The sequence below is a fragment of the Melanostigma gelatinosum genome (assembly GCF_949748355.1).
Source record: "Melanostigma gelatinosum genome assembly, chromosome: 18".
NCBI classification, from domain to species: Eukaryota; Metazoa; Chordata; class Actinopteri; order Perciformes; family Zoarcidae; genus Melanostigma; species Melanostigma gelatinosum.
This window is the reverse complement of record NC_136651.1, coordinates 1904180-1914729: the sequence shown is the minus strand read 5'-3', so window position 1 is coordinate 1914729 and position 10550 is coordinate 1904180. Positions and strand designations below refer to the sequence as shown.

The 10550-nt window shown below is 43.1% G+C and overlaps 2 protein-coding genes across 3 annotated transcripts; one reads left to right on the top strand and one right to left on the bottom strand.

Annotated features, from left to right (window-relative positions):
• The first annotated feature begins 200 nt into the window (after window positions 1-200).
• Window positions 201-4789, top strand: eif2b1 (eukaryotic translation initiation factor 2B, subunit 1 alpha). Of its 2 annotated transcripts, XM_079289169.1 has the most exons (9): window positions 201-520; window positions 611-712; window positions 2238-2374; window positions 2544-2660; window positions 2919-3031; window positions 3111-3179; window positions 3268-3343; window positions 4400-4525; window positions 4595-4789. In XM_079289169.1, the coding sequence occupies exons 1-9, from the start codon at window positions 508-510 to the stop codon at window positions 4748-4750; spliced, it is 909 nt and encodes a 302-aa protein (XP_079145295.1). In that variant the 5' UTR covers window positions 201-507; the 3' UTR covers window positions 4751-4789. The 2 variants fall into 2 exon arrangements, with proteins under 2 accessions (XP_079145295.1, XP_079145294.1); XM_079289168.1 differs by having other exon boundaries at window positions 4400-4789.
• Window positions 4790-4800: 11 nt separating this feature from the next.
• On the bottom strand, window positions 4801-10246 carry ddx55 (DEAD (Asp-Glu-Ala-Asp) box polypeptide 55; the record flags this gene model as incomplete). Its single annotated transcript, XM_079289167.1, has 14 exons — window positions 10071-10246; window positions 9946-9996; window positions 9203-9289; window positions 8963-9054; window positions 8586-8648; window positions 7510-7659; window positions 7202-7394; window positions 6916-6998; window positions 6266-6397; window positions 6086-6178; window positions 5759-5873; window positions 5451-5619; window positions 5064-5356; window positions 4801-4974 (listed from the first exon to the last, which is right to left on the bottom strand). Exons 1-14 carry the CDS (start codon window positions 10176-10178, stop codon window positions 4801-4803), a joined length of 1803 nt encoding a protein of 600 aa, XP_079145293.1. The 5' UTR covers window positions 10179-10246.
• Between the last annotated feature and the right edge of the window lie 304 nt (window positions 10247-10550).

The window sequence follows — 10550 nt, the reverse complement described above, 5'->3', positions numbered from 1 at the left end:
TAATAATAAGTATTACAATTAACAATACTAATAATAATAGAAAAGGTGTTTCCTCATCTAAATTACAAGACACACAAGTATAAACAATTTCAGCATAAATATTTTCACGAAAATGTAAATGAATCTCAATATTTCCGACAGCGCCTGAAGAGGGCACGACTTTCAGCATGGAAAAAAGCGTCTACGTCATCTCTCCGCGACACGTCAACACGTAGCTCTCAGCTCGTAACGCACTGCAACTCGGACAATAGTGACAATACAACGTTCTACACACACTGAGGATTAATCTGAGGCAGCTTTCAGAAAAGTGTAGCTGACATTGTTGATTTTGAACTGAATTTTTAAATTTTTTAGTGTAGAATTTGATTCAAACGAAGGCTGCAGGAACACAGAGTCAGCAGAGTATTTGGCATGTGCCAAAATATTTGGGTCTGATTGAATTCAGTAAACATTATTTTGTTTTCACACGAAAGACTGCAGCTTTTAGGCTCCCGTGTAGGTGTCAGGATGAATGAAGAAGGTACGTTTGTTTCACGTTTTCCCCTTTTCTTTCATATTTTGAAGGTTGGTGTAATTAAACATGAACCGCGTTGCTTGTGTCCCCGGTCAGAGCTGGTGGAGTATTTCAGGGCTCAGATGAGGACAGACCCGGACATGGCCTCCGCTGTGGCAGCTATCCGCACTCTGCTGGAGTTCCTCAAGAGAGACAAAGGTGTGTGTTCATTCACTCCATCATCCAATATGTACCTCTGAGATGTAGTACAGTAAAAAGTACAATATGTACCTCTGAGATGTAGTACAGTAAAAAGTATAATATGTACCTCTGAGATGTAGTACAGTAAAAAGTACAACATGTACCTCTGAGATGTAGTACAGTAAAAAGTACAATGTGTACTTCTGAGATGTAGTACAGTAAAAAGTACAATGTGTACTTCTGAGATGTAGTACAGTAAAAAGTACAATGTGTACCTCTGAGATGTAGTACAGTAAAAAGTACAATATGTACCTCTGAGATGTAGTACAGTAAAAAGTACAATATGTACCTCTGAGATGTAGTACAGTAAAAAGTATAATATGTACCTCTGAGATGTAGTACAGTAAAAAGTACAACATGTACCTCTGAGATGTAGTCCAGTAAAAAATACAATGTGTACCTCTGAGATGTAGTACAGTAAAAAAGTACAATATTTATCTGAGGTGTAGTACAGTAAAAAGTACAATATGTACCTCTGAGATGTAGTACAGTAAAAAGTACAATATGTACCTCTGAGATGTAGTACAGTAAAAAGTACAATATTTATCTGAGGTGTAGTACAGTAAAAAGTACAATATGTACCTCTGAGATATAGTACAGTAAAAAATACAATGTGTACCTCTGAGATGTAGTACAGTCAAAAGTACAATATGTACCTCTGAGATGTAGTACAGTCAAAAGTACAATATTTATCTGAGATGTAGTACAGTCAAAAGTACAATATGTACCTCTGAGATATAGTACAGTAAAAAATACAATGTGTACCTCTGAGATGTAGTACAGTCAAAAGTACAATATGTACCTCTGAGATGTAGTACAGTCAAAAGTACAATATTTATCTGAGGTGTAGTACAGTAAAAAGTACAATATGTACCTCTGAGATGTAGTACAGTAAAAAGTACAATATTTATCTCTGAGATGTAGTACAGTAAAAAGTACAACGTGTACCTCTGAGATATAGTACAGTAAAAAATACAATGTGTACCTCTGAGATATAGTACAGTAAAAAATACAATGTGTAACTCTGCGATGTAGTACAGTCAAAAGTACAATATTTATCTGAGGTGTAGTACACTAAAAAGTACAATATGTACCTCTGAGATGTAGTACAGTAAAAAGTACAATATGTACCTCTGAGATATAGTACAGTAAAAAATACAATGTGTACCTCTGCGATGTAGTACAGTCAAAAGTACAATATTTATCTAAGGTGTAGTACACTAAAAAGTACAATATGTACCTCTGAGATGTAGTACAGTGAAAAGTACAATATTTATCTCTGAGATGTAGTACAGTAAAAAGTACAATATTTATCTCTGAGGTGTAGTACACTAAAAAGTACAATATTTATCTCTGAGATGTATTAGAGTAAAAGTACAATATGTACCTCTGAGATGTAGTACAGTAAAAAGTACAACGTTTAGAAGCATCCTGTGTTCCTGGTGAACTAGGACCTCTTATCTGACCAGCTGTCCCCCTTCAGGTGAGACCATCCAGGGCCTGAGGGAGAGCCTGACGTGGGCCACAGACTGCCTGACCGGAGTGGACTCGTCTGTGGCCGTGTCCTCTGGAGGAGAGCTCTTCCTGCGCTTCATAAGTCTCACATCGCTGGAGAACGAGGTGAGCGGACAACGTGCGGCTTCAGTCGTTTGATCACAAGACTGCCTCCCTGGAGGAAATCCAGGCAAATGATGAGTGATCCGAGATGAAAGGAGAACCAACGAGAGAGTTTATTTGTCTCGTGATCACGAGACAAACTCTTAACTTTTGTCTCTCTTTTGTCTTTCAGGATCTGTCTCGCTGTAAGAAGGTGATGGAGGAGAGAGGAGAACTTTTTCTGGAGAAGATCTCGATGTCCAGGAACAAAGTGGCTAAACTCTGTCACACCTTCATCAAAGACGGAGCTGTAAGTGTTTTATTTAATGCAGTGTTTCTACTTTTACTCAAAGTGGGAATCCTTAAGATTTCAGTCCTGGTTGAAGGAGAATTTGTATTCAATGAAGAACTATTATACAGTATTTAATTCTGGGAATGTCGCCACAGCTTTATTTATTTATTAGGTTTCACTCGGAGAGCGCAGACCTCTGCCACACCACTAGATGGCACTAAATACGCGCTGGCCCTTTAAGGCGTTGACTTATGTTTTTAAATGTTCCTCTCTCAGAAAATCCTCACTCACTCGTACTCCAGAGTCGTCCTCCGGGTGCTGGAAAAAGCTGCAGCCGAGAAAAAACGCTTCTCTGTGTACGTGACGGAGTCACAGCCCGACTCAGCCGGGTGAGTGAACACCGACAGGAAACTGTTTCATTGTGAAGGGACACACACACACACACTCATTGTTTCTTTCTCCGTGCAGGCGAGAGATGGCGGACGCCCTGAGAAAGCTCAACGTCCCGGTAACAGTGGTCCTGGATGCAGCTGTCGGGTAAATACATTCATCATGAAGTGAAAATCCGTGTCTTACTTTCATCAGCGTGACCTTAAAGCTGTGTTTTCTCATATCTTCCCCTCAGGTATGTCTTGGAGAAAGTAGACCTCGTTATTGTTGGAGCGGAGGGAGTCGTTGAGAGCGGAGGGATCATCAACAAGGTGAGTTTCAGTGAATCGTCCGGAGCCTTTATTACAAAACAAGCTCAAGTATCAACACTACTCTGTGTGTAAAGTTCCACCCGCTGCACTAAAATGAAAGCTTTTCTACATGGAGTCTGGCAGCTGTGGATATTAACGCGCTCACAGAAGCACTACCGTTTACGTCCACAGGGGGGCGCCAGAATCAACATACAATGACAGTTCACTGTGGTAGCTTTAAGTAAAAGTACAGAAGTATTATCAGCAAAATGTAATTCAAATATCAAAAGTAAAAGTAGTCTGTGTTTTAATGTGTAACATATTTAATCATTTTAATGTGAGTTGATCAAAGTCAAGATTAGTGATTTAGTTCTAAAAGATTATTAAACTACTGGATTATTTCAACCTGTTTATGACAGAAAACAACCTGTTTTAAAAACATAAGTAGTGAGTGAATCTTATTATATTATGCTCATACTGTCTGAATCTACCTGCGTGTGTATATATATATATATAACCTTAGTCTGAAGTGCTCCGTGTTAGCGCCTGTCTCTTTAAGACTAGCCGATGAAAACACGCCCCAAAAATATGGTGCACCGTAGCAAAGGTAGCTCTCAAGCCGTGGGCGGTATATTCTCATGAGTCAGCAGGTGACGAAGGAGGGAGATCAAACCTGACTGACTCGTCTTATTTCAGTTTGTGGGAACTCCAGATGTTTGTGCACAAGTACTGAAAAAGTCTGTTTTTCTTGATATGTCCCCTTTAAAAAATGACAGAATAAGGGATCACTGCTTTAGAGTAGAAGGGACCTCACTTTATTTAAAGAAATTCATAAACAAGTTGAAATCATCTCATCAATGGCAGAAAATAAGACTCAATTAATGTTTTTGAGGCATTTTCAACATGTTCATCTACAAATGTGGTGGAGTAAATAACGTCTCTGATATGTAGCCGAGTAAAAGTATAAAGTAGAAGTACTCTCATAAGATACAAGTACCTCAAACTTGTCCGTCGTTGCTTTCCACTCGTGATCGCGACACAAACACAGAGCTGATGTTTAACCGTTGCCGTTTACAGATCGGCACGTATCAGACGGCCGTGTGCTCCAAAGCTCACAACAAGCCCTTCTACGTCGTGGCAGAGAGCTTCAAATTCGTCCGCATCTACCCGCTCAACCAACAGGACGTGCCCGATAAATTTAAGGTAAGAAAGGACAGAGGACGCCTTTGTTTCGTTCTATTGTCTTTACTAACGTCCTGCTGGCCTCCGCAGTACAAAGCGGCCACGCTGAAGACCGTGAAGAACCTGTCGGAGGAGCATCCCATGATCGACTACACGCCTCCGTCCCTCATCACCCTCCTCTTCACCGACCTGGGAGTCCTCACCCCGTCTGCCGTCAGCGACGAGCTCATCAAGCTTTATTTATAACTCAATAAAAAAAATCCATTTCATCACAAGGTAAACAAATGTCTCGGCGTTTAATTGAATGCAACACAGCTGCTCGACGCTCCTCCTGCGCTGCGTTTGGCGTTTATTCCGCTCGTTATCTGCTCCTCAAAGTCCTCCTCTGTGATTTGACCTTTCTTCAGCCTCTTGAGGATGCGAGTGTCTTTTAAAAGCTCCTTCATGTCTTCGTCCTCCACGTCGGAGCCCTGCAGACACGGAACAAATACAATGAGGAGTCGTGAATGAACCCAAACATCTGAAGTCTCCTCAGCAGATTTCAAAATGACAGAAATACCTCCTCGAGCTTCCTCTTGGCGGATCTCTTCTTCCTGCGTTCGTTCTTGGTCTTCTGTTTGGACCAGGGTTTATTCTTGATGTAGTTCCTTTTAGGCATGGGCGTCACCCTTTTCTCCATCAGCTCGATGAGCATCTTCTGCCTCTGCCTCTCCCGGTTCTTGTCCTTGTAGCGGATGGTGTCCGTGTCCACCGCCGTCCTGGTGAAACCGGGAATGTTCTTCCCCTTCAGCTCGGGCATCTTGGGCATGCGGAGGAGGGCGAAGCCGCGGGCCAAGGTGGCGAAGTTCAGATCTAGACGGAGGAAGCGGTGCAGCGGCTGAAAGGTTAACGTCTGTGCTTCGTGAAGAACTGCAGAGAAGATGTGAAGTGGCGGTTTGTTGTTCACCTTTGAGCCTGAAGATGAGGCTGCACTCGTGTTTGGCGTAGGCCTGGACGAACGACACAAAGGCTCTCATGCCGCGGTCGTACATGGCTCGGTCCGCCAGAGACATGGCCTTGACTTTAGGCAGCATGTCCACAACCTCACCTGTGAGGACCATCTTCTGGAGGGGACACTGAGGACACGACAAGAGACCAATTCATCGTCCTGTGATCACATAACATCTGCAGTGTTATCAGTGGTGTATGGACCCAACCAGGAGTAGAGCAGCCAGAAAACACTTGATGGTTTTAGACAAGTTTTTGCAAACTCACTTTCTGGTTGATGGACAGAAAGTTGACGTAGGATTCCTCCATCGGCAGCAGGAAGACGAGGGCGTTGCCATGGTTGCCGATACGAGCGGTACGTCCACATCGATGCACAAACGCACTGAGACGAGCAGGAAAAATAAAAACCACAATACATATTTATTTCTAGGCATTTACTTGTTACATTATGTGTTAAGTTAGTTAAGACAACATTGCTTTCCTACACAAAGAGATCCCAGTCACTTCCACACAGGCATCCAGCTTATAAATAAAGTGTAGATATATATATATATATATATATACACACACACATAGACTCTGTCTCTCCCTCACCTGGCACTGCTGGGAGGATCGTACTGCAGCACCCAGTTGACGTCGGGGATGTCGATCCCTCTGGCCATGACGTCTGTGCACACCAGGATCCCACTGCAGCACAACGGATGAACACATGACTCATAACTCATACACACAAACCTCTTATTGAGTCATTGTTGCGGTTTCGTGCACACAGACTTTTTCAGGGCCCGAAAGTCTGCAAAGATCTTGTTGCGTTTGTTCTTCATCTTGCCGTGGATGCAGTGGACGGTGACCTTCTTCACCAGAGTCTCCAGAGCTCGACCGAAGTACTCCACACAGGCACACGTGCTGGTGGGAGACAGTGACGCGTCAACGACGAAAGATCGGACGAAACAACCGGGACGGCATCGTGTCGGGATTAGGACTCATTTTAGATTTGCTCCATATTTCAGCCTGTTCGTGCAGTTTGCAGGAGTCACAGCTGATTCATTGCCTGAATGATTAGCGATCCGGCTGCAGGACGATCAGCTGGATTTCTGTCCACTCGCATCAGTTCGAGTTGTTTTATTCTCGTCTGAGCAGTTTCCCTCAAGGCTGCTGACAGAAGATCCGTTCTTAACTACTCGCTGTGGCTCAAAGAGACACCACATCGTCTGCAAAGCTCCATATTTTTGGTTCTCATTATAATTCGACAAATTAACACCGACTTCCTCTTTGTGTCACCAGTTTTGAGGACGCGGTCGTCTCCTTTGTTTTAACTTTAGTAGACGAACCCGATGGCTGGTTCTGTGTTGACATTCGTTTGATTTGGCCGGATTAGAAACAGCTGGTCACAACCTACAAGATCAATACAACATTCAACATACCTGAAGAAGATCAGATGCTTCTCCTGCTTGTGTTGCCGTATAAACGCCACCAGGTTGTTGAACTTCTTCTCCGCTCTGCAAATCTGAAATGAGCAAAAAAAAGGTTGTTTTTGTGTCATATTAAATTTTTGGCGGCTGATTGATGTGAAACTGATTTAATCAGATTAATACACAAAGCACGACTTGTTTTACTACATAATGCAGCATAACGTATAAAATCGTATAAACTAAACATAATAGGCCCCTCCCCCCCGGACTGAGGTGAAGCAGTCCGTGTGAGACTCACGGTGTAGTAGTTGCAGAGTCTGGACGGTGTTTTCTGGACGATGGCGGAGGCCGCCACGCCCTTCTCCTTCACCGCGATGCGTACCGGGTTCCTGAGGCCGGCCCTCACCAGCTTCTCCAGCTCCTGAGTCTGAGTGGCTGAAAACAAGCCCGTCCGTCTCTGTTTGGGCAGGTGACCCAAGATGGTGTTCAGGCTGGAAACACAAAGAGTCTCCGTTAGCGGCACAACGGGCTAAAGGAAGATTAAAACTCATCCGGACACGCTGAGCTCATTTCTTCTCCCGCAACAATGAAAAGGTTCTTCGTCACCTGGCCTCGAAACCCATGTCCAGCAGTCGGTCGGCCTCGTCCAGAACCAGAACATCCAGACTCTTCACTGCGCTGGCCAAGTCCAGACCGTCTGCCTGCCTCCTGAACATGTCCTCCAGACGGCCCGGTGTCGCAATCACAATGTGCGCCCTGAAACACACACACACACACACACACACTCGTCACACTCGTCCTGGTCGCCCGCTGCTTTAAGAGACTCACAGCCAACAATCTCGCCTTCGAAATTAAAATGACACAGAAGTGAGGATTGTTTCTGCTAAACGTGGTGTTTTAAGAGCCAATCAGCTCTCTGATCAGGTGACGGCCAAGCGTTTCCCAGCATGCCCTGCGTCTTGAAGTCGGCGGCGGCGATGCAAATGTGTCCGCAGTTGTTTTTGTTTTTACAGGAATAGTTTGACATTTTTGAGAGGTACGCTTGTAGCAGAAAGTGGTAAAATAAAAGGTGCAGAATATCCCTTTTCAACGGTGACAGGAAATGAAGGTGAGGAGATAAATCAGACACACCTGTGAGATGGGGGGAGGGGACAGAACTAACAACGGCAGCATGGAGGAGGACAGACAGGAGTCCAGTTCATGGACGTCTTCACACGTAGAAACGAGTCCAACAGAGGAAGCGGGATTATCTGGAGCAGGTTTGGTTGAATCTTAAACTATCTGCTCAGAATCAGCTGTGGACTTCTCGTGTCTGTTGGATCTACAAGTTGAGATAAGTCTCCTTTCCTGTAACTCTCCTCACGTTAACATGCATCACCACTCATATTTAACCCTTTTTAGGCACTGCCACTTACCTGCTCATCGCCTCTTTAAAAAGTTATTCAACTTGGATATCTTATTTTGGCATCAGGACTCTTAATTTGAATTAATTCGGTGGATTTAGTGGACGTGATTGATTGTATGTCGATGAATCGAATGAACTCTTCCTCTAAATATCTGGGATGGATGAGAAGATTGATGCCACTGTCACGTGTGTCCGTTGATAAGAAAATTAAATCTGTTAGCTTAGCTTAGCATAAAGACGGCCTACTAGCCCCTAATTAACACGCATTAAGTCTTACCCTTTATCCTTGAACTTCTCCACATCGTCTATCGGGTTGGTGCCACCAATCAGCAAAATCTGCCTAAAAACAAAACAAAAAACACGATTCATTGACAGGAAATAGGAGGAGGGCGCTGCTCGTTCAGCACAAATGAGGAAATGTTTCTAAGAAAGATTACAATATTGTCATTTCCAGTGAAAAGGTGTAACATGTTGGTTTATTGCTAACACACCAAAGTTTTAACATATCTCACTTTTTCTGGAGCTATTTACATCTCACAGTCGTCTGAATCTTTCTAACTGAGATGTGGTTGAAAGCTCCTGAAGAAATCAGCAAGCGGACCGTGAGTTAAGATGTTTCACTATTCAAACGGGTCAGAGTGACCTTGTACTCACGTGAACTGTGGAAACTTCCGAAGGAACATCTCCATCACTTCGCTGATCTGAAGGGCCAGTTCTCTTGTGGGCGTGATCACCAGAGCGCCAACCTGCAGGAGAAAAAACAACCTTTAAAGCTTCAGCCGGGTGTTCGAATCCCCCTTATGTCCCCGGTACCCCCCTTGTACCCCCCTCTACACGTTGGACAGAGTCACTCTCAGCCGCCACGAGACTCTGGAGCGTTGCCTTCGGCCTCACCTGCTTCTTCTTCAGCTTCTCTTCCCTCTTCAGCAGCAGCTCTATGATGGGAATCACGAAAGCGAGCGTCTTTCCGCTCCCGGTCACCTACAACGATACGACAGGAAATTATGAAGAAATAGTTCCACGTGTCCTGGAACCGTTTTACAGAAGACAAGTAGCAATCAATCAAAAGAGGATTCATTTAACCGTCACATTTTGAAGTAGAAATGCCCAAAAACAGCTCGTTCCAACTTCTGTATCACGCTGTAATTTATATTAAAACTGAATCTTTATTTTGGACTGTTGCTTGAATAAAACACGCTCACATTCTGACATTTTACAGACAATTCATGAAGAAAACTCGTTGTTGGATTAATCAATAAGGAAAATTGGTAGCTGTAGTGCTAAGAGTGTTTGAGGATTGTTGACAACCTGGCAACCCAAAACTTATATTTATTGATGTCTTTATAACTGATTTATTAGTTATAGCTCATACACCTATTATGTTAATTAGAAGTAGTACCCGTATGTTTGGTTTAACTGTTGTACTATAGTGTGTAAAATACTGCTAGAAGTAAGTCATTATACAGAACGGCACATTTTAGATTCATACATATTACTGGATTATAATTATTGATTCATGAATGTGTTCATCATATTAATGTTACAGCATGAAATGGAAATACTCAAGTTATGTACAAGTACCTCAAAGTGGTACCTACGTAACGTTACAGTACGTTACTTCAGTTAGTTACACTTACCGCCTCAGCAGCCACATCTTTGTTCCTCATGAACAGCGGAATACAAGCAGACTGCAAAGAAAAAACAATAATATATCAATGATGTGTTTGAACAGTGGGATTAAAGAGAGGTAGTGTAAAGTTACCTGTACAGGTGTCATGTGCGTGAACTTCACTTCCTCGAGCGTTTGTAGAATCCCTTCAGTGAGTTGAATCGGTAAACTGTCCCACGTCCCTTCTGTCGAGTTATCCATGTTGAGAGTGGAACACTAAACTGAGGTTAATGCTAACGTTGTTAGCCACCGCTCAGCTCCGTCTCCTCCACGCTGTTCCGGTTTCCGGGTGCGTTGATGTTTTCAACCCGGGTGGCAGCTGAAGCGCGGTCCCCAGTATTGTTCCGCGTACCGATGTATTTTTATTTTTCGTTTATTTTATTTTATACTGCAGTAGATACAAAAAAGTTGGAGAAGAATATATGTTACAGCTTTTTATTTAATTTTTAAATACAACTATGGGGTAGTGTATTTTTTGTATTGTTGTAATTGTCTGAAATTGTATGGAAGCCCATTTCCACCAGCCGAAAAAGGGTAACTAAAAATAAATACACCGCAAAAATAAAATCCACC